Source organism: Populus nigra, chromosome 5 (genome assembly GCF_951802175.1).
Source record: "Populus nigra chromosome 5, ddPopNigr1.1, whole genome shotgun sequence".
NCBI classification, from domain to species: domain Eukaryota; kingdom Viridiplantae; phylum Streptophyta; class Magnoliopsida; order Malpighiales; family Salicaceae; genus Populus; species Populus nigra.
This window is the reverse complement of record NC_084856.1, coordinates 22,352,444-22,373,843: the sequence shown is the minus strand read 5'-3', so window position 1 is coordinate 22,373,843 and position 21,400 is coordinate 22,352,444. Positions and strand designations below refer to the sequence as shown.

Below are 21,400 nucleotides of genomic sequence, written 5' to 3'. Positions count from 1 at the left end.
TCATAGAATCAGGCCGGCAGGGCATTGAAGCTTTGGTAAGATGTCATCAATGATCCACAATGCCATGTACTGGTATGCCTTTTCGGTCAACTGAACTCCGTCCCAGCTGATAAACCGATCAGGTTCAGGGCAAACTGGCACACCAGGAGTTCCACACATTTTCAAGGCATTGAAACCATAATCACCGCCAGTCCCACAACAAGCCTTCTGAACAGATTTGGCATCAAAACCTGTTCATGTTAGAAGAAAGAATTATAAGTAAGTCAACTGAATAGTCTTTTTTGTGTTTTTTTAGGGTCTAAAGATGCTCACCAAGGTTTGGAGCTTTGGTAAGAATCCATTGGAATGCGTTGTAATAATCAGCATATGCAATGAGCACATTAGGGTTTTCCTTCTTCAATTCTTCTATGGCTTGTTTGAGATGATCATTGTGGGAAGCAGAGAGGTTGTTAAGTTCTTTCAGGCAGTGAAATTTGTCGTAGGCATCGGTATTGTTGGTCTGAAATCCAGTAAGATAGATTGGAAAACAACCTATTGGGACATTTCCAGGGACAACCACGCGTCTAGCACCATAACCAATAACTCTCTGCAACAGCAAGAATTAACATTAGAAGATAGACCAAGAACTTCTGATATCATGTAAGGAACCAATTAGCGTACCGTCACGGCATCTTTGATTGCTTGAACAACATCAGGCACCATGTTTTTTACCTCCTCCATGATTTTGCCTTGGAAAAAAGCATAGGTATAGTCATTGACTCCAGTCTCTCCGACGATGAAGAGGGAGTTTTTAAGTTTTTCAGCACAATCTATACGTCAAAGGTTACAAAACAGATGAGAAATTATGCGTAGTCTGAAAGGGATATATTGCACAACTACCAATCAATTACCTTGCTCATTGAAACAAATTGAATTGAAATAAGAGAACATCCAGTCAAGTTGTACACTAAGAGAACTATGAGTAGGAGGAAAGATGTTCTTTTTCGATAGAATATCTGCCGGCAAGGCAGTCGAGCTAGCAACTGCAAAATTCACTCCATGGCCGCGAGTGAATGTTCCATTTGGATTCAAGTGAGCATCAAGAAATGGAACACCTGCTGAACTTGCTGCAAAGGGCAAAGGGAATTTAATTAGCCCATCACTCAGAATTAATGAAGTGCAAACATCACATAAACAACAGGCAAATCTTTCGATCCTTTCCTTACCGATAAAATCAATCATCAGCCTCCCATTTGAGCATCTGCCGGTAGGTTTGTTGAAAAAAGTTTCGCCATAAGGAAACCTAGCATACACTGATGAAGGTTTCTCCTGGATGAAATTGCCAGTGTCAGATATCGAATCACCAAGCTGATAAATTGCATCAAACCCACAAGATTTCAGAGATTTTGCATTGGATGCATAAGGGAGCACTGCTACAAGGAAGAGAAAACTAATCAGGACCGAAGCTATAATAATTTTACTGTTAGCCATAGTCCAACAACTTATGAAAACAATGCTAGAACAAAAGTTGGCTGTGGCAGGATGTGTGGAATCAAAGGTTCATGCATGTGTTATTTATAGTAACCGTAGCTTACAGGATTTGATGTAGAATCCAATCAGTCGCAAGCTTATTTGCTCTGTAAATCCTGAATTTAAATTCTTGTGATGAAAACGAAGAGTTTGGTAATGCAATCTAGACCGGCATGCAAAAGGGCGTAACACAGTCAACGCGCTATCATTTGCTTGTCGTTTTTGCCGGAGGGGTCATGCCAAACTTTTGTATACCTTTCCTATTTAGAAGGGTCGGATATTTGCTTATATGGTGGCGCCATTGGAGTTCCTTTTCTAGGTTCTATTTTGTGTGCTTTTCCTTTCCAAAGTACCAAAAAGAAATCATCTGCTTGATTTTTCCTTCCATGAAAGTTATTTGGGCTGCAGTAAGGAAAAAATATATTACTCCAGGAGTATCTACCATTTCGTAACATATTCAATTAAATTAAGTTATTACCTCAAACAACTAAATAAACTGGATTCTTTTTTATGGACAGTGGAACTTTTTTCTTTATTTCGCATTTCCTCGTCTTTCTTTCTACTTTTTTTTTTCCTGTAATTCTTTAATATTTATTTAATTTTGAATTTACTTTTATAAATTTTTTAGGATTGTTTTTTATAAAATAATCACGGTTTTAAAAAATAAAAAATAATTTTTAAATTTTTTTTTTTAAAATTCAATAAAATCTATAACCTGGATCTGGATCGTGGATTTAATGAGTTAAGTTATAAAAATCAAGTCGATTTAATATATTATTATTTTAATATTAAAAAAAAATCATCTTACATTTATTTTTATTAGATGATATTAAAAACTTTTTAGATGATATTAAAAATTAGAAAATATCTAAAAAAAATCATACAGTTTCAATTGAAAATTTCTTATACAAAAACACTTTTTAGTGTATTTAGCACAATCCCCTAATCTGTTTCGTCCTAAATGAGAGGTGGGTGACCGAGCGAGACCACTTGTTTGACAAAGCTTTTAGAACTGCAACCCTGATTCATGACAAAGCGAGTTTCATCACTAGGCTTCAGCACCCTCTACAATGCGTTAATGGGATAAGCAGAGATCAAGTGACAATAGCGATGAACTTGACCAGCTCCGACCAATTCTGTAAAGCTGTAGTCAATTGATGCTGCGTAGAACAAAATCCACTTAGCTGGTGGCTGATCATAAGAGTTGACTGTTGAGAAGCAAACTGTAGCAAAGCAGAAAGCAGGAAACCACCTACTCCAGAAGAATTTCAATGAAAATCATATTCGGTTAGCCATGCATTCAAATCACTACAGTACTCGGGTTTCGAATACTTTGAATAAATGCAGAGGAAACACGTTGTAAAAGATGGCTTAAGCAAAACCCAGATTTTCTTAATGGCAGGCAGGTTCTAAATTTGGCAGTAGCAATATTGCAAAAGCACCAACTCAATAACAAAATTATAAAACATTAACTCAGTAAATGTGCCATCACTTGATCAAACAAAAAAAAATGAAGAGGGTTCAATCTAGGCAGCAACATAATCGAGGCTATAAGACCTAAACTTCAGTCTTCTTCCTCTCCCTCGTTCTCAGCAATGTTGAAGTATCTCAACTCATAAACATTGCGATCCTTGTTGGATGAAATCACTCGTAGCCAATCCCTAACATTGTGTTTCTTCAAATACTTCTTTGTCAAGTACTTCAGATACCTATTATACACAGAACAAAATCAGGAATCATGTGAAATAGGGCACAAAGCCATGATAGTGCTGTTGGCACAGATTGTGACAACTTCGGCTAGAAGTTAGGAGAAAAAAATTGAATGATTTATGGGAACCTCTACAAGCAAAGCCAATTGAGAAGGAATAGAAACTCAAAAGTCCATGTTCTAGTGAAACAAACAGGCTTCATGCAAAATCAAATGCTAGTTATGAAGAACAGTATAGGAATAACTAGGTAACACAATTAGGGAAATAGAGAATCATCTATCAAACCAGCATGGGTTTCTGATGCATGCAAGTTGTGGAATAAGCACCGGAGACGTCATGTTTGGGTCATAGAATTCATCCTTATTACAACAAACAAGAAACAACCTTCTCAATGATGTATTGTTACATATTAAAAGTGAGAGATCTCATAGGTTTCAGGGTGTTTAGTTGTCAAGTTTTCCACTTCACTAAACCGGCCCAGGTCGTACAATACAACACTCGTCCAAGAAAAATACAAGCAATCTTATCAGAGCCAAAAAAAGCACTGTGCTCTGTACTAAACTCGTTCATAAAATAGAATGTGTAGCAAGACAAAACACCTAATCATCATAATCCCTGAATGCCACAACAAGCTGGAACCACCTCCTTTCTCCTACGAAACTCTGGTTTCACTTCTAGAGTACCTAAGACTTCTTCTGCTATAAAACATGTCATCCCCACTATTTCCGACCATTTATATGATTAACATCCAACAGAATCAAATCAACTAGACAACAAAGAAACCATTCACTAAAACTAGAAACAACAAAACAGTAACAGTACCAAACGGTCCCTGATCGACTAAAGAAAGCAACAAATCCCATAATTCTGGAATCACAAAAAGTACTACTAACAACTTAATATCATCTCAAGCAAACCAGGAAACCCAAAAATAACAAATACAGCAAAACAACAAAAGGGTTTACCTTTTGGAGAAGTTACTGTCAGAAGTGACAGTAATCTTGCTCTTTTCACGTGTAACAGTAACTGTGTCACCGAGAGCACCAGCTTTGCCTCCAACTTTGATCCTCTCTTGAAGAAACTTCTCCAATGACGCAATGTCCATAATCTTGTCCTCCACTGGCTTTGTACAATCTACCGTGAAGGTTACACCTTTCTTCTTCCCTTTGGCTCCTGATGCTGTTGCCTTACTCATCTTTGATCAATCTCTAACATCAACAGCACAAGATAAACAAAAGCATAAGTAAAAAAAAAAAAGTGAGCTTTTTTGCTAATGTAAGAGAAGAATAAAATGTAGAGAGAATTACCGGTGGCGACTGTGGAGGAAAAGAGAAGAGGCGGCGTCTGTGAGAAGAAGAGAAGGAGAGACTAGGGTTTTGGCTTATAAGGGGTCGTTTTTTTTTATTTTAACTCTAAAGTCTAACCTACGGTTTAGTCCTTGTAATTTGTTAGACATTCCATTTCGGTTCTTAATGTTTAAGTATCTCAACGTTGGCTTTTTGTTATTATGGGTTAACATTTTAGCCTCCTCTTATATTTTTATTTACGAGTTTTTAGTTTTGTGGAAGTAGTTATTTTTTTAAAATATATTAAAATAATATATTATTTTTTTTTAATTTTTAATTTTGAAATCAACGTATTAAAATAATTTTAAAATATTAAAAATATATAATTTAAAATAAAAAAAATAATTTTGCACCCAAAAACAAATATTGCTTTTGTGTCTTGAACTATGATAACTTTGTATATTTGTCAAATCAGATATAATGACCGACGTGAAACATGGCTTGGAAATCATAAATGGATCAACTCATAAATTACTAGGTTAATTGTTTTTATTAAAATAATAATATTTTGTTTTTTTTCCTTGATTGTTGGCCTGATTTAAACCAATTTTTACTTGGTTAATTTAATTACTTAGAAACTTGTCGGGTCAAATAATTTTTTTCAAATCTATGAATTTAATCAAATTAATATCTTCTCTAGCATAACTAGAAACCCTTCTTACATCAAACTACAAAAAAAAAAAAAAGATAGAAAAGCAGATACATACCGAATTGCAGGCCATGATTAGATTATATTATAATATATTATATATTTATTAAGTATAAAAAAAAAGGCATGGTTTTTTATTGTTTACAAGCATTGTTTATTCTCTTATGGATGGATTATATAAAATTTTTAGTATTTTTAATTTGATTCTCGGATTTTTTTTAGTAATTTAGTCCTAATTAAAAACTATTTTTTTTTGTTATTTTTAATTTATGGTTAAGAGAGGAGAGAGATATATCATCAGATTCTTACGGTGGAGAAAGAAACATGTCATTGACATCGATTTATGTTAAGAGAGGAGAGAGATATATCGTCAGATTCCTATGGTGGAGAAAGAAACATGCCATTGATATCGATTTATGTCACCAAAATGGATGACATCCATGTCAAGTGATTTCATTTTATGATAGGGGTTTATATTATGTTATTTTTTACATTTAAAGTTCGTTACAAAACATATACAAGATAGGGGTATTTTTTGTTTCGGGTTGGTTTTGGTTTTTGAGACTTTTTTTATGGATTTTTTAAGGCCAATGGTAGATTTATCATGATTTCTAACGTGTTTTATGTGTATTTTGGGTAAAACAATTGATTGAAAACAAGGTTTTTGGTTGAAAAAACATAAATCTCGATTTTCCAGTCACTATAATAGTTAAAATTTAGGCAAATTAGATGATGCATTGTGTGATTTATTTTTCAAAAAAATTTGAGACAGACAAACTACTGCAAAAAAAAAAGGTCTTAATCACACGAGCCTTATGTAAAAAAGGCTAAGTGAGTTGGCTTGGTTTGTCAGATCCAAAAACTTTTAACTTTATTTTTTTCTAGTTCTTGTTTTAATTTAATGATTTTTTTTATGTTTTTTCCTGTATTTTTTTAATTTATATTTATATTAATACTTTTTTTTTATTTAGAGAGATATAATTTGAAAAGTTTTTTTGATTCATTTATAATTTTTTTAATCTTTTAATCTTTTATATGGATGGATGAAATTTATTTTTGAAGTTCACCTTAAACAACATCCTAATTGTCCCATTATCGTTTTTGTTTTCTGTTCTTCTAAAATCTGTTTTCAAAATCTTAAAAACAGAAAACGATGGCAAACCAGAAAACCTTTAATAATGCTAAAAAAACAAACCAAACCAAAACACTATACAATTCAAGCAGACTGGTGCGAAACCAAGACATCTTACATCCCAAACAGATCGGTTGTATCCAGTTGCCGGATGCAACTCTGAATAAAAGTCTCAGGCAACCAAATCTGCAGGTCTTTAGAAGTATAGAACCATGTCTGGAGAAAGACTGTAAAATGCAGCCGCCTCTGCCCTTGTTTTTCTCAAGGATGCAGTACCTGTTCTATAATTCTATCACCTTCATGCGCGAACCAAGAAGCTACAACACATTCTTTAGTGTATCACCACAGGCCAACAACCATTATTAACTGCAGCAGGCTGCTAACAATTCTTAACATAATTTTCAATAAAAAAATAACTAAGAATCAATGAAACCAGTGATTGATTGAATTGCTAATGGTAAGGTCATCATAGTAATCCACTCATCCGCCACTTATCCCTCTCCAGTAAAATCTGTAATCGTATTTCTTTAGGAGTACACTTGAAAACAAATCATTTTTCACTTCATTCTCTCATGGATTTTGACTCTGCTACAAAGCAGGTATTCAGTCAACCCAACTACAACCAAAAGATAAAAAGGAACAAAACTAATGCCCATTCAAGGAAATATTGTTGTTATTAACTTTTCAGTGGAGGCCTGAAAGGTATGCTGTATCTTGAATGTATTAGTCCTTGTGTGGGACAAGCTCTGCATATCGATCAGCCTTTGCTCCAGAGTTATGGTCATAGTATTCAACCAAAGCAGCACCAGCTAATGCAGCCAGGGTGAGAGCCTGTGCATGCAACCTGAATTCCAATAGGATGAGCACAAGGTTAACAAGGCAAAAGTAGAAACATATGCAGTGTAAAAGATATATTAGAACATCAAACTGTATATGAACAAGGCAATCCAGAAGAAGGCGCATAGAGGGCATCAGAGAGCGATAAAAAAACGTTTACCCATGTGAACATGAACATTTAACAATTGGAAGGCACAGTAAGGAAAACATGCTCCATACACTGTTTATTGGAAAGAATACAATTAAAAACTCTGAAAACTTCTGATCTGACAAAGTTTTCAAGATCTGGTGAATCATTGACAAACAAATTACGAAGAACCATTTTGTCCCTAATCATTGGTTTTGCATTCAGGAACGATGCAAATGATAACTGGGTAAAAGCCGAGTAGAAAACATCAATAACAGCAAAAATTGAGGCATGATCAACCACAGCTAGAAACACAAATAAATCATAACATTTGCTAATTCTCAACTAATCATCACACAACATCAAGATACTATGAACCATTCACAATTGCTCAAGCACTAGGTTGCTTTCTGATCATCTCATAGGTAACCAAATATGCCTAAAAGCTTTTAGGTTTAAAAGATCATCCTTTTCCATAGTTAGGTGCACCTAAAAATAATATGCATTATTCTATGCCATTAACCAAGAAACAGATAACAAAGAAATTCAAAGCTTCAAATTCATTTCCTTCGAAGCTTTGCAGCAAATAAACAGAAGTATACTTGTTTCTGATCAAAATTTCTTCATAGGATACATAAAAAAATCTAATAAAGTGAGAGAGTGAGAAACTTTACCTAGCATGAATGATCTTGACACTGGGTTTCATATTTGGTTTCGACCAATTGTAGGCAAACGAACCCGTAATACCACTAAGCCATAGACATCCTTCATCACAAAACAATCAAGAAAAAAAAAAACTCCACATCACAAAATCAAGAGAAGGATCAAAAGAAAAGAACTCCGATCCATTGCAGAATTAAGCACAAATTTAAAAAGAACCCCTTTTTAAACCACACCATCAAATCAAAAATCGATATGAACCCATATCACAGGATTTGAAACAAAAAGGAAACAACTTTGATCCAATTGGAAACAAAGCACTGAAGGAAATTTAAAAAGAAACCCTTTTCAAACCACGCAATCAAATCAAGAACCCATATCACGAAAATTCAGAAAAGAAACAATAAAAAGGAAAGGCAAAAGGCAATTAATTACCAACAGCTCTAAGCTTATGTTCAACAACCCATTCCCTGATAGATTCCACTTTGGTCTTAGCATCAGCCATTTTCACGGGAGAATCTTGTGTCCGAGAGAGAGAGTGTTTATTTTTATGTTTTGTTTTTGTTGTGAGGCGATTTTATAAATAGCAGGAGAGAGAGGGAGGAAGACAGCAGAGGAAGCAAAAGAGAAATTGTAGACCGCTTTGGGAGAAACAGTGGGCAAGCAAAAATTAAAAGAGGTATTTTTGTTATTACTGTTGTAGATTGTAGCAGTATTTAGTATTTTTTTTAGTTTAAATTAGCATCCAATTATATATATTTTTTAGAAGAGAATTTTGAAAACTGAAGTGAAAAACACAAATAAAATATGTGGCGAGATTGAAATTTGATTCCAAAATTTATTTTAATCCCTATTTTTGAATTATTAAATAACCAATCTATGTAATTTTCAAAAAATTAATTTTAATACCAAACTTTATTTTTTTTATTTTTCATTCATTTTTTTATATGCAAAAATGTTAAAAAAATTTGCATATTCAATTTTTTTTATTATGTTTTGATGTTTTAGATTAGGTCTTTATTTGAATGATTTCTAATATTTTTTCTTTGATTCTTTTATAAAGTTTCATTGTTTTTAATTTAAACTTCAATCAAATTTTATGGGGTATTGTTTTTTTTGTCTTTATTTTTTTAATTTTTTATATTTAAATTAATCTCGAGTTTGGATTTGGATGGTGGCTCTAGCACGTGATTAAATTTGATGAGAGGTCTCTTTTGGGCCTTTAGGCTCTTTGAAAGGACTCCTTGCCTTGCCTGACTTGCAGGGGCTTTTACAAGCTTTGCTTTCCCAATAATTTCTTTTTAGATTTGTCGAGGAAAAAAAAAAAAAAACTTTTCAAATTGCTCTAAAGCCACCTGCGTGTCAGCTTTTCTTAGCACCTGTTGAGTACTGTGTCCTAAACGGAGTTGACGAAAGTTTATTTATTTTTTATTTTAAATTGTTTTAATGTATTAATATTATTAATAATTTTAAAAATAAAAAATATTATTTTAATATATTTTTAAATAAAAAATATTTTTAAAAACAACAATAACAAACACTTATTTATTTAAAGATTGTAGTAGGGGTATAGTTTAAAATATTTTTAGTTTAAAAATATATTAAAATAATATTTTTTTATTTTTTTAAAATTATTTTTAATACCTATAAATATATATAAAAAAATTTAATAATTTTTTAAAAAAATTTAAAAAATACAACTACAAACACGTTTTCAAACCTACTAGCTTTGATACCCGCGCGATGCCGCGGGTTATTTTTTTTGCATAAAAAATATTAAAAAAAAATAAAAATTTAAAAATCTTGGGTTTTTCTGCAAAGTTATACCCAAAAATTTTGGGTTTGGCTGCACGCCTGACCTAAGAGTAATATTTATAATATTAAAATAAAATTAAACTTGTATGACCCAAGTTTAAGTGAGCTTGGCTGTAATACCGGACCCAAGAATACTGGATATGGGTCTGGCTATAAGGTTGTGTCATAAAAGTGTAACAATTAAATAGATTAATTAAAAAAAAATCAAAGAACAAAAATTAACAGGAAGAAAAAAACTAATGAAGAAAAAGAAAAAAAATCTGAATTAACTGGGTTAACCCGTCAAACCTGAGATTTATGTCATGAAAGTCTGATAACTAAATAAAAAAAAATTAATATCAACAAACTAAAAAAAAAATTCATTAAAAAAAAATAAAGGCATCAGCCTTTTCACCATGAACTGCATACAATATTAAAAGATGAAATCTGAATAACAAAACTAATGAGTTAAAAGAAAAACAATCTGAATCAGTTGGGTTAACCCGTCAAATCTGAGATCCATGTCATGAAAGTCTGATAATTAAACAGAAAAAATTTAATATTAAGAAACTAAATTAAAAGAGTAATTACAAAAGATAAAAAGAATAAAAAAAGATAAAAAAAAAATAAAATTAAATGCATCATCTTTTTCACTGTGAACTGCAGTGTGCAGTCCACAGTAAAAAGCTTAAAAAAAAGGAAAAAACAAAAACAAAACAAAGGCATATGCCACGGATTTTTTTTCTTGCATAAAAAATATAAAAAAAAGCTAAGATCTATCAGTGTAGACTGATAGATCTTTTGGTATAGCTGCAATGTTTGACCCAAGAGTAATATTTAAAATATTAATAATAATATTAAACTTACATGACTCAAGTTTAAGTGAGTCTGGTTGTAACACTGGACCTAAGAGCTTTGGACATGGGTCTGGCTGCAAATTAAATAGATTAATTAAAAAGAAAAAAGCAAAAAAAACCAACAGGAAAAAAAAAACTAATGAAGAAAAGGAAAAAATATCTGAATTAACTGGGTTAACCCTTCAAATCAGGTTAACTCGTCAAACCTTAGATTCGCGTCATGAAAGTTTGATAACTAAATAGAAAAAAATTTTGATGGGTTAGCCTATAATTAACTGGGTTAACCTGTCAAGCTCGGGATACATGTCATGAAAGCTTGATAATTAAATAGAAAAAAAATTTAACATTAACAAACTAAACTAAACGAAAAAAATTAATTAAAAAGAAAAAAGCAAAAAAAATAAAATTTCGGGTTAACTCGTTAAACCAGGTTAATTCATCAAACTTGGGATCCGTTTCATGAAAATCTGATAACTAAATAAATTTTTTTTTACCATTAACAAACTAAATTAAACAAAAAAAATTCATTAAAAGAAAAAAACACAAACAAAAAAGCAAACAAAAACCATAAAAGCATAAAAAAAATAAATTTAAAAAAAAACAAAAAAAACAAAAAAATATATGTGTTATAATAATAATAATAATAATAATAATAATAATAATAATAATAATAATGGGGAAATAATGAGGAAAGAAAAGGTGTGGGGAATGGGGAAATAATAAGAAAAGTGGGGAAAGTTAAAAGGCGTGGGAAAGCTACAGTGTTTTCCCACGCTTTTTAAATGACCTGCGCGATGTCGTGGGTCAATTTTGTTGCATAAAAAATATTTAAAAAAACTAAGATCTAAAAGTATTAGATTTTCTTAGAAAATTATACTCAAGAGTCTTGGGTTTGACTACAATACCTGACCAAAGAGTAATATTTACAATAACATTAAACTTGAATGACCCAAGTTTAAGTGGGTCTGGCTGTAATACCAAACCCAATAGTTTTGGACGTGGGTCTGACTGTAAGATTGTGTCATAAAAGTGTGATAATTAAATAAATTAATTAAAAAAAAACAAAGAACAAAAAACCAACATGAAGAAAAAAACTAATGAAAAAAAAGAAAAAAAATCTGAATTAACTGGGTTAACTCATCAAACCTGAGATATGTGTCATGAAAATCTAATAAGTAAATAGAAAAAAATTTAATATCAACAAAATAAAAAAAATTTAATTAAAAAGAAAAAAAGAAGGCATCGGCCTTTTCACCGTGGACTGTACTGTGTAATCCATAGTGAAAGGCATAAAAAGAAAAAAAATAAAGGCATCAGCCTTTTCACCATGGACTGCATACAATATTAAAAAATGAAATTTGAAAAACAAAACTAATGAGGAAAAAGGAAAAACAATCTGAATCAACCGGGTTAACCCGTCAAACCTGAGATCCGTGTCATGAAAGTCTGATAATTAAACAGAAAAAATTAAATATTAAGAAACTAAATTAAAAGAACAATTACAAAAGAATAAAAGAATAAAAAAACAAAAAAAGAAACTAAATGCATCATCTTTTTTACTGCGGACTGCACTGTGCAGTTCACAGTAAAAGGTTTAAAAAGAAAAAGGAAAAAAAAAACAAAACAAAGGCATATGCCACGGATTTATTTTTCTTGCATAAAAAATATCAAAAAAAGCTAAAATCTAACAGTGTTATGTCTTTTTGCAAAAATATACTCAATAGCCTTTGGTTTAGCTGCAACGCTTGACCAAAGAGTAATACTTGAAATATTAATAATAATATTAAACTTACATGACTCAAGTTTAAGTGAGTATGGGTGTAACACTGGACCCAAGAGCCTTGGATATGGATTTTGCTGCAATGTCGTGTTATAAAAATAGGATAATTAAATAGATTAATTAAAAAAAAATAAAGAAAAAAAAACAATAGGAAGAAAAAAACTAATGAAGAAAAAGAAAAAAAAACTAAATTAACTGGGTTAACTCTTCAAATCAGGTTAACCCGTTAAACCTTAGATTCGCGTCATGAAAGTTTGATAACTAAATAGAAAAAAAAAATGGACGGGTTACCCATAATTAACTGAATTAACCTGTCAAGCTCGGGATACTTGTAATGAAAGCCTGATAATTAAATAGACTAAAAATTTAACATTAACAAATTAAACTAAACGAAAAAAATTAATTAAAAAGAAAAAAAGCAAAAAAAATAAAATTTCGGGTTAACTCGTCAAACTAGGTTAATCCATCAAACTCGGGATCCGTTTCATGAAAGTCTGATAACTAAATAAAATTTTTTTTATCATTAAAAAACTAAATTAAACAACAAAATTCATAAAAAGAAAAAAACACAAAGAAAAAAGCAAAAAAAAAACCATAAAAGCATAAAATAAATAAATAAATCAAAACGAAAAAAACAAAAAAAAATTAAAAACGAAAAAATATATATATATATATATATATATGTTATAATATGATAATAATAATAATAATAATAATAATAATAATAATAATAATAATAATAATAATAATTATTATTATTATTATTATTATATTAATATTATATTAACAATGGGGAAATAATGGGGAAAGTAAAAGGTGCGGGGAATGGAGAAATAATAGGGAAAGTGGGGAAAGTTAAAAGGCGTGGGAAAACAGTGTTTTTCCCACGTTTTTTTCTAGAGTATTACTTAGTGTTTGTTTGGCAGTGTGGTTGCGGTTGCTTTTCAAATAGTTTTTCATGTCAAAATACATGTTAATAATATTTTTTTATTTTTTAAAAATTATTTTTGATATCAGCACATCAAAATGATTTGAAAACACTAAAAACATATTAATTTGAAGTTAATAAAAAAATAAAAAAAAATTAAATTTTATCAAAAGTACTTTTAAAACGCAGAAACAAACAGGCCCTTAATTTTTAATAACAGTGTTGACGAGAATTTCAATATGTTGAGAGAAAAATTAAATATTTTCAAATTTGTTTAATCAGTAAAACCTTTTCCCCGTCAAACTCAAACAAACAAGCGACACGTGACCATATATCTAAAACAAACCAGCAAGTACAACAAGAAAGAATGGTAAAACGGGAAACAAAACTTCTCATCCTCTTTCTAGAAGAAACTCGAAGCTGTACAAAAAACACATTCTCAGGAGCTCTAGAGGCAAAGAAATAAAGGAGGAAGTAAAAACAGAGAAACATTCCGAGTGTGATTTCTCCCTCTCCAGAATCCAGTATTTACCCCAAAAAACTGTCAGTCTCTCAATTTTTATCTTTTTAACTCTGTTTAAATTCATTTTTTACTCAACATTAACAATCCGCTGTTTTTTTCCCCTCAAAATTTGCACTTAATTCCAGGTTTTTAATTAATTTTTATGCTATTATTTTGTCTGTTATTTTTTTTATACAATTCTATTCTTTGTATTATTCGTGGATTTTTATATTAATCAGCTGATTAATCTTTCATCAGATGATTTATTTATTTTCTATTAATTCTTCTGCACTAAGATTCCGATTCTCATGACTATTTTTATGCTTTTAATTAATTTTTTAGACTAATTTCTTAGCTCTATTTTCCCCGATTAATAGAAAATTTTCTCTGTATTTTGGAATGAATGATTATATTTTGTTTATGTAATTTTTTTAATATAATTAGTGTCATTTATAGCTGTGTTAATATTAATTCTTAATTATAATAATTATTTTTATTTCAGAGAAAAAGAAATGAGCCGAGCAAGTCGAACACTTTACGTTGGCAATCTCCCCGGAGATATTCGCGAGAGGGAAGTTGAAGATTTGTTTTATAAGGTTTTGCACTCTTTCACTTTTTTCGCTTGATTTTTATTTAAGTGATAATTACAGTATAAATATTGATATTTTGTTTAAATTTTGTTGCGGTTTTCGAGCATTTGTGAGTTGATATTGTTGAAGTTGATCTGAAGTGTTATGGATCTGGGTGAAAACATAGTGATATTTAGTATCTTAGATTTGTCAAATTAATGGCTAAGCTGCGGCACTGCGCATACTATGATGAATTGATGCATTTTATTGACCAGTTTGACAGGGTAAAGGGAGCGGTTTGCAGCGAAGTAATCAGTGATAAGTGTATTGTTATTAGTAGTATTATGTGATTCTGACTTGTGTCGATTTTGAATTGCAGTATGGGCCCATTGTTGACATTGATTTGAAAATCCCACCGAGACCTCCAGGCTATGCATTTGTTGAGGTGAGATTAAGTTTTTGGTGTGAGGGGTAATCATATGGGAAATAGCACGCACTTGTGTGCACTTTGGATTGGCTACCTGCTTTGGTTTTTAAATTTGCTTTGAAGTTGAATTTTATCTCCTATCCATTGAATCTGTGTTTGACTAGTGTAATTTTTTGACTCCTTTTACGTTATAGTTTGAAGATGCTCATGATGCTAAATATGCAATTCGCGGTCTGGATGGATACAATTTTGATGGTTGTCGATTACGAGTACGCCTCTGTTCTTTCCTTTTATTCTCTTAAATAAATCCACTTTGTTTTTGCTAATAACAATGAATTTGATTTGATTTGGTTTGTTGTTGTTTTTGTTTTTTGCTTTGGATTAATTTGACTTGTATGCAATTTGGTTTCTAGGTTGAGCTTGCTCATGGTGGGCGAAGACATTCATCACCAGTGGATCGTTATAGCAGTTACAGTGGTAGCAGTGGTAGCCGTGGGCCTCCCAAGCACTCTGACTATCGTGGTATGTTTCACTCTGACGTCCCTCTTGCAGTTTCATAAAGTGTTTGCTCCCAAGAGCTTATTTGATAGTTCTTTAATCATGCAGTTTTAGTCACTGGATTGCCTTCTTCTGCTTCATGGCAAGACTTAAAGGTATACGGAGGCCTTAATTTTTCTGCTGCATCCAATCTCCTCCTCGAGTATTTTGGTTCTATGTCGGGTCATATGATCATTCAGTCTTCATTGTTAAATTGATTTTTTATCATGTATATTTAATGATCAGGATCATATGCGTCGAGCTGGGGATGTCTGCTTTTCTCAAGTCTTTCGTGACCGTGGTGGTAAGTAAATTAATTTAATGCTTACGTTTTGCTGCATGGTTATTGAATAGCCAAGTCAAACTTGTTAGCAGAAGTAATCTTTATTAAGTAATGATTTCCACTGGTTCATGTTTTTCACTCAAAAGTTATTTTTAGAATAGAAGGGAAATTATATGGTTTTGGACCATAAAAATGGGTACTTAGTGGATGAACCCATTAAAACAGTTTCAACTAATGTAAGGTTCTTTAATATTTACTGTGGAACTGCCCAAAATGGCTTTCTGAGATATGCTCTGTTTGAAGCTATTTGTGGTTGCATTGCATGCTGAATGTAAAAAAGAGAGACCTATGAGCTTTTTTTTTTTTTTGAGGGCTGAATTTGAAAAGCTTTAGTTGGATGTAGAAGCGACATTGCACCCCAGACACCCCAGACTTGAAGTTAATGGCATTAGTAACACTTTTTAGCAACATTTTGCAGGCATGACAGGAATTGTAGACTACACGAACTATGATGACATGAAATATGCTGTAAGTTACTACAACAAGCTTTAGGCGGTTCTTTATGAATTTTGTTAGTTTATTTATATATGGTTATGCTGTTCTTCCCATGTAGATCAAGAAGCTTGATGACTCTGAGTTCCGGAATGCATTTTCTCGGGCATATATTCGGGTATGTCAAGATCTGTATGCTGTGCAAAATTTTGGTCACTTTGGTTTGTACTTAGCTGTCTTATTTATCTAGGTGCGGGAGTATGATTCTAGACGGAGTTACTCTAGGAGCCCCAGTTGCAGTTCACATGTGTCAAGAAGCCGGAGTCGCAGTCGCAGTCGCAGTCACGGTCGAAGCTATAGTGACAGAAGCCGAAGGTCCACACCGCCGTAATGGATTTAGAATGTTAGGTTTAAGCCTTAATGATAATTGACTTAATGTTGAGTTCTTTTTGCAGCAAGTCTCCAAGGGCAAAATATTCACGGCGTTCTCGATCTGTATCTGTTTCCTCTCGTTCTCGTGCAGGATCATCTCCACGATCTTTGTCGAGGTATACCATTGCTGCGTTTCTTTTCCTGATATTGGTTGTTATTTTAAGATGTTCAATCAGATATTTGTTAAAGTTTGTTTTTACGCTGTTATAACTCAAGGTCATTTAAATCACAAATGGTTGATAGGTGTTACAATTTGCATTTCAATCCTTTTTAGTTTTGTGTCTATTTCTGCATTTTTATCTAATGGGATGGCTTTCTAAGAGAGGGGAAAATAGAAGAGCTGACTATCCAAGAAAAGGGAAAATAATGGGGAAGTTAGGTAAAAGATAAATCTGTAAAAATTCTTCTCTCCTTCTGCCATTTGGTTGCCATTTTTTTTCATCCTGCTGCATCTTTTTTATATCCTAAGTTCATGAGTTTTCATGATTTATTAGCAACTCTTCTTTTTGGCCTCTATAAGATATAGTTGAAGTTACTTCAATTTTGACTTGCATGTCCTTTTGTTCTTAAATTTGTCCAAAGAGCCTATAATGCTGGATCCCTTTATAAACTATTACATGAAAGAGCCGAGCGGGCAATTTTTTTAATTTTTCATTTTTTTACTGAATCGATGTGCCAAATTTTATGAAATAGCAGCAATATCTTGCTTTTTCATGACCATTGACTCATCCCATCTAGAGAAGGCATAATAGCCAAGGTTACAGCTTCAGTTTTGTATGCATCTGACTTGGGTTCTAAAGCTTCTTGGCTGTCTTTGAAAGTAGATTCACATGCATGGAAATATATTTCTATGCATCTTATCACAAGAAGTTTTGACACTCGAGTCCTGAACTTTACATGATACTGGTCAATGTTAAATCTTTTATAACGTGAGAAATGCACCTTCCAATTAAGTTAGTTGAGTATCCTATTTGAAGTTTGACAAAATCCAACTTGCACATGAAGAAACTTTCGAGGCTGAGCTTTATTTTAGGTAGCGTACTGACTATACTTCTTTCTTTGCATTTGTCAAATTTAGTGCTGCAGAGCATATTCTTCATTCTCTATGCCTTGGCCTTTTAAGTTTGCCTGTCATCTTCCATTCCTTAGCGAGCTTGCCATTTTAAGCAATTCCTTTATTTTTCATCGGTTGATCTTTTTATTTTTGTTTGCATCTGCTACTATTTCAGTGGATGAACCTCCAAATTTCATGGTAATTTTCCAAAAATTGCCTGTTTTCTGATGGTGTTTTCCCTCCATAATTAGAAATTCTTAATGTGATGGCAATGTGAAGCATCTTGTAACCATGCCAATTCAACATTTAATACCTTCTAGTCGTGTAACTTCTTGCTATTCATCTATCTTCACTACTCATTAATCTTGCTTATATGCTAAAACAATCAACCGCTGATTGGGATTGGAAAGCTAATATACCGGAAAGAGTGTAAAGTGCTACTGGGAAAGGGCTTCTGGGTTGGCTAGTATTGTACCTTGCCTGTGAAGGCTGCCTTGTTTGTTTTGCTTGATCTGGCTTTGTGCAGTGATCTGGCCACCTGGGGATTGGATGTTAAGGACTTGATGGGATGTGGTGGGTCGTATGTGTGCACCTCTTTGCTTGTTTTGAGGTAATGATGTTTTTGTTGATGGGCACCTCTGGAAAATCCTAATAATCTCATAATGCTATTAAGTTGATTCCTAATAATCTTACAATGCTATTAAGTTGGCGTGTCAATTAACATTAGACTTTATCAAGCGTGGATGGGATTGTGATTCTAAAGCTGGATTAAGTGGAGTAAGTGCTATCAGTGCTGCCTGCTCACAAGCGGTACAAAGAAACTTGAAACTACTTCAACTTTAACCTTAACTTGTGTTTGGTATTATCGCTGCTTGATTTGGCTATACAGACAGGGAGGATGTAGTTCTCCTTTCTTCTGGTATGGATGGGCACAATGTCGTTTCATTTGGAATCTTGTAATGTGGTGTTATACTGGTTTTTCATTTCTCCACGCATTGTTTTAAGTCCCATTACCTGCTGCAAAAGGAATTAACAAATGGTAAGCTAGCATTTATCAGATAGTGGATTTGGTTCTGGTCTTTTTTTAGTGCCTCTAAAGATTGGTGGTAAGTTTCTGTTTCTTTTGGTTGCTGCTCACTCTGAGGTGGAAGTGGCACTGAAGCTTTTGGATCAAGGGTTATAATGGATTGTTCTGGATATTGAATTTGGTTGTTTATGGAAATTCTTGCAGATCCCGTTCAAGATCAAGATCTCCAGTTGATTCTGTAAGTGAGAGCATTCATTCCATTATCATCACCCTATGTGCTGGAATACAGCTCCCTGTTTGCTTACTGTATTCTATCGTCCTTGTTGATGTGCAGCAGCCTCGCAGCAAACAAGACTATAGAACCCCAAGCAGAAGCCCCGCACATTTATCTCGGCCCCGTTCGCCTTCTGTATGACCCTTCTCTCAGCTTTGATGATCTCCATTATTTCATCTTGTACTCCTTTTCAAACTTTAATTTGACACGTGATCATGGTTGCAATGGACAGGTGAGATCTGATAGAAGTCGTTCAGTAGACTCCATGGATCGTTGAAGAGTCTCTTGCTCTCCTGATCGTGGAACGTTTTTAGTGAACTCTACACCTATAAAGCTAGATATGCCTGGGTTGATGGTTTGGACTATGATCAACTTACTAATCTTATTTGATACTGAATTTAAAGTTAGTGACTTTTTTTTTCTTCCCGATATTGCTTTTGTCAGGATTTATATGGACGGGGCTGGGATGATCTTATTTCATAGCTCTCGAGGGTTTTTAGGCTTGCTTTGTTTTTTTTTTTTTTTAATTGCGGTGTGGTGGGGTTTGTATTTTGTCCGGATTATATATTTGAAAGTCTTTCTAGTTTTGGAAAACTTTCTGGATTAAAAAAAAAACTATAATTTGTATATTTGATAAAATTTATTTTATTTTAAAATGCAACTGCAGAAACTAGTCATGCTCGACAAGCACATGTGGATGACCAAAATCCTCAGCAAGTAATAAATAGCTTGTAGGTGAGCCTTCCCTATAAGTGGAAAAACCCAATCAAGCTGAAAACCCGACTAACCAGTCTACTAGCATCAACTCGACCCTGAGGTACCTAAAGATGACCGCTGTTATTGTGCCATTTTTTAGACTACAAATTGTTAATGCTCGTATTTACCACATCATGAATCTTATCAATCGTTAAATTTGATGATAAGCCATTTTTTAGACTAAATCTTATCATTTAGTGGTCATGTAATGAGGGTGCCCTTTTACCTTGGGAAAACAGTTGGTTCGGTAAATTCATCGGATATGTTGGGTATCTAATGGTATTTGACTTCTTTGAAACGGATTTTTTTATTTTATTTGATTTGACCCTGATTAAAGTGAAGGTGGATAGATTCTGTTCTTATTTGTTTTAGTTGGAGTTGGATGCTGACAGTAAAATAATTAAAGCTTTTTTTTAAAAAAATATATTAATTTTAAAAACATAAAAATAAAAATCAGATCGAGTCGAGTACTTATGGATACCTGATAGGTAGAGAAAGTCAGACCCTAGATTGTAGGAGGAGTTGGGAGATGGATATATGCCATGTTTGTTTCTTGAAAAGTAATTTTTGGAAAATCATTTTCCAAACTTTCCTGTGTTTGTTTGTCATTAGGAAAGATGGTCAACGGAAAACATTTTCCAGTCAACGGAAAACACTTTCCAGTCAAAGGAAAATTTTACTTGGTTTCTAGGAAAGTGTTTTTTCTTTTGGCTGTATTTGTTTTTTGGAAAGTGGTTTCCGGGAACTATTTTTCAAATTTTCATGTGTTTGTTTGCCATTAGGAAAGTTGGTCAACGGAAAACACTTTCCAGTCAAAGAAAAATTTGGCTTGGTTTTCAGGAAAGTGTTTTCCTGGAAAATTTGGGCGGAAAACACTTTCTGGAAGTTGTGAAAAATTTAGAAATGTCATTATTTGCTGATTATATCAAATTTGATCCTCAAACTTTTAACTGCTATATATATTTTGTTTTGAATATTTATTTTTTAATTTCATCTCTTAAAATTTAATTTTTATATTAACTTTGGTCTTTATTTTTATAATTGCTATTTACTTTTTCCTTATTATTTTTTTATTGAAATTTTTTATCTATCAAATGTGGTCTTCATTCTTTTGATTGTTACTTATTTTATTTGAAATAATTTATGAAATGTTAATTATTATTATTTTAATTTCTTCATCTTTCAATTTTTTTATTTTTTATTTGATCTCTATTATTTTGATTATTATTTATTTTATCTGAGATAGTTTATGAAATTATATTTTTTTTCAATTTCATTCCCATTCAACTTTTTAATTTGTAAGATTTCTTCCTCATTATTTTAATAAACTTGAAAAAAATAAAACATTAATAAATTATTTTCCAGCTCATTTTTCATAACATAACCAAATACTGGAAAATATTTTTCAACTTATTTTCCATTACACTATCAAATATTGAAAATACTTTTCCAGAATTCTCTTAAAAAAAAACTACTTTCCAGCAAATAAATAAGGTACGATGTAGGTAGAGAAAAACCTGGTTTTCGGGTACATTATAGGCGAAATAAGTTGCATCTTGGGACACAGGATGTACTGTACTTTGTTGTGGTAAGTTTTCAACTTGTTTACTGAAGCAAGGAAGTAACAAACCAGTGAATCAAGCAACAGTATTATGGTCATGATCATGGTAAAGCATGCCCATCATGGGCATCACACCATGTCCATGGATATATATTGTG

At 32.3% G+C, this 21,400-nt stretch overlaps 4 protein-coding genes across 6 annotated transcripts; 1 reads left to right on the top strand and 3 right to left on the bottom strand.

Annotated features, from left to right (window-relative positions):
* LOC133694910 (acetylajmalan esterase-like) lies at window positions 1-1,470 on the bottom strand. Its single transcript, XM_062116603.1, has 5 exons — window positions 1,206-1,470; window positions 891-1,106; window positions 661-809; window positions 313-586; window positions 1-230 (listed from the first exon to the last, which is right to left on the bottom strand). The coding sequence occupies exons 1-5, from the start codon at window positions 1,468-1,470 to the stop codon at window positions 1-3; spliced, it is 1,134 nt and encodes a 377-aa protein (XP_061972587.1).
* A 1,410-nt stretch (window positions 1,471-2,880) lies between these two features.
* LOC133695468 (large ribosomal subunit protein eL22z-like) lies at window positions 2,881-4,652 on the bottom strand. Its single transcript, XM_062117482.1, has 3 exons — window positions 4,526-4,652; window positions 4,184-4,426; window positions 2,881-3,218 (listed from the first exon to the last, which is right to left on the bottom strand). The coding sequence occupies exons 2-3, from the start codon at window positions 4,411-4,413 to the stop codon at window positions 3,074-3,076; spliced, it is 375 nt and encodes a 124-aa protein (XP_061973466.1). The 5' UTR covers window positions 4,414-4,426; window positions 4,526-4,652; the 3' UTR covers window positions 2,881-3,073.
* A 2,116-nt stretch (window positions 4,653-6,768) lies between these two features.
* Window positions 6,769-8,627, bottom strand: LOC133693798 (uncharacterized). The gene is made up of 3 exons (XM_062115119.1): window positions 8,405-8,627; window positions 7,984-8,074; window positions 6,769-7,189 (listed from the first exon to the last, which is right to left on the bottom strand). The coding sequence occupies exons 1-3, from the start codon at window positions 8,472-8,474 to the stop codon at window positions 7,069-7,071; spliced, it is 282 nt and encodes a 93-aa protein (XP_061971103.1). The 5' UTR covers window positions 8,475-8,627; the 3' UTR covers window positions 6,769-7,068.
* A 5,054-nt stretch (window positions 8,628-13,681) lies between these two features.
* Window positions 13,682-19,554, top strand: LOC133694728 (serine/arginine-rich splicing factor SR30-like). 3 transcript variants are annotated; one of them, XM_062116405.1, is made up of 14 exons: window positions 13,682-13,871; window positions 14,333-14,426; window positions 14,779-14,844; window positions 15,021-15,095; window positions 15,240-15,348; window positions 15,433-15,479; window positions 15,610-15,667; window positions 16,125-16,174; window positions 16,260-16,316; window positions 16,389-16,513; window positions 16,594-16,686; window positions 18,856-18,889; window positions 18,989-19,060; window positions 19,158-19,554. In XM_062116405.1, exons 2-14 carry the CDS (start codon window positions 14,343-14,345, stop codon window positions 19,200-19,202), a joined length of 915 nt encoding a protein of 304 aa, XP_061972389.1. In that variant the 5' UTR covers window positions 13,682-13,871; window positions 14,333-14,342; the 3' UTR covers window positions 19,203-19,554. The 3 variants fall into 3 exon arrangements, with proteins under 3 accessions (XP_061972389.1, XP_061972387.1, XP_061972390.1); XM_062116403.1 differs by having other exon boundaries at window positions 18,986-19,060; XM_062116406.1 differs by lacking the exons at window positions 18,856-18,889; window positions 18,989-19,060; window positions 19,158-19,554 and adding an exon at window positions 18,151-18,649.
* The last annotated feature ends 1,846 nt before the right edge of the window (window positions 19,555-21,400 follow it).

Excerpts from the sequence above, each read along its gene's own strand:
- LOC133694910 (XM_062116603.1), bottom strand. The coding sequence starts at position 1,470 with ATGGCTAACAGTAAAATTATTATAGCTTCGGTCCTGATTAGTTTTCTC. Across the intron at positions 1,107-1,205 it reads GCTGATGATTGATTTTATCG|CAAGTTCAGCAGGTGTTCCA; the intron begins GTAAGGAAAGGA and ends TGCCCTTTGCAG. Across the intron at positions 810-890 it reads AATTTGTTTCAATGAGCAAG|ATTGTGCTGAAAAACTTAAA; the intron begins GTAATTGATTGG and ends TTTGACGTATAG.
- LOC133695468 (XM_062117482.1), bottom strand. The coding sequence starts at position 4,413 with ATGAGTAAGGCAACAGCATCAGGAGCCAAAGGGAAGAAGAAAGGTGTA. Across the intron at positions 3,219-4,183 it reads GACAGTAACTTCTCCAAAAG|GTATCTGAAGTACTTGACAA; the intron begins GTAAACCCTTTT and ends TGTGTATAATAG.
- LOC133693798 (XM_062115119.1), bottom strand. The coding sequence starts at position 8,474 with ATGGCTGATGCTAAGACCAAAGTGGAATCTATCAGGGAATGGGTTGTT. Across the intron at positions 8,075-8,404 it reads ACATAAGCTTAGAGCTGTTG|GATGTCTATGGCTTAGTGGT; the intron begins GTAATTAATTGC and ends TTTGTGATGAAG. Across the intron at positions 7,190-7,983 it reads GTCAAGATCATTCATGCTAG|GTTGCATGCACAGGCTCTCA; the intron begins GTAAAGTTTCTC and ends ATTGGAATTCAG.
- LOC133694728 (XM_062116403.1), top strand. The coding sequence starts at position 14,343 with ATGAGCCGAGCAAGTCGAACACTTTACGTTGGCAATCTCCCCGGAGAT. Across the intron at positions 16,514-16,593 it reads TATAGTGACAGAAGCCGAAG|CAAGTCTCCAAGGGCAAAAT; the intron begins GTCCACACCGCC and ends TTCTTTTTGCAG. Across the intron at positions 16,687-18,855 it reads TCTCCACGATCTTTGTCGAG|ATCCCGTTCAAGATCAAGAT; the intron begins GTATACCATTGC and ends AAATTCTTGCAG.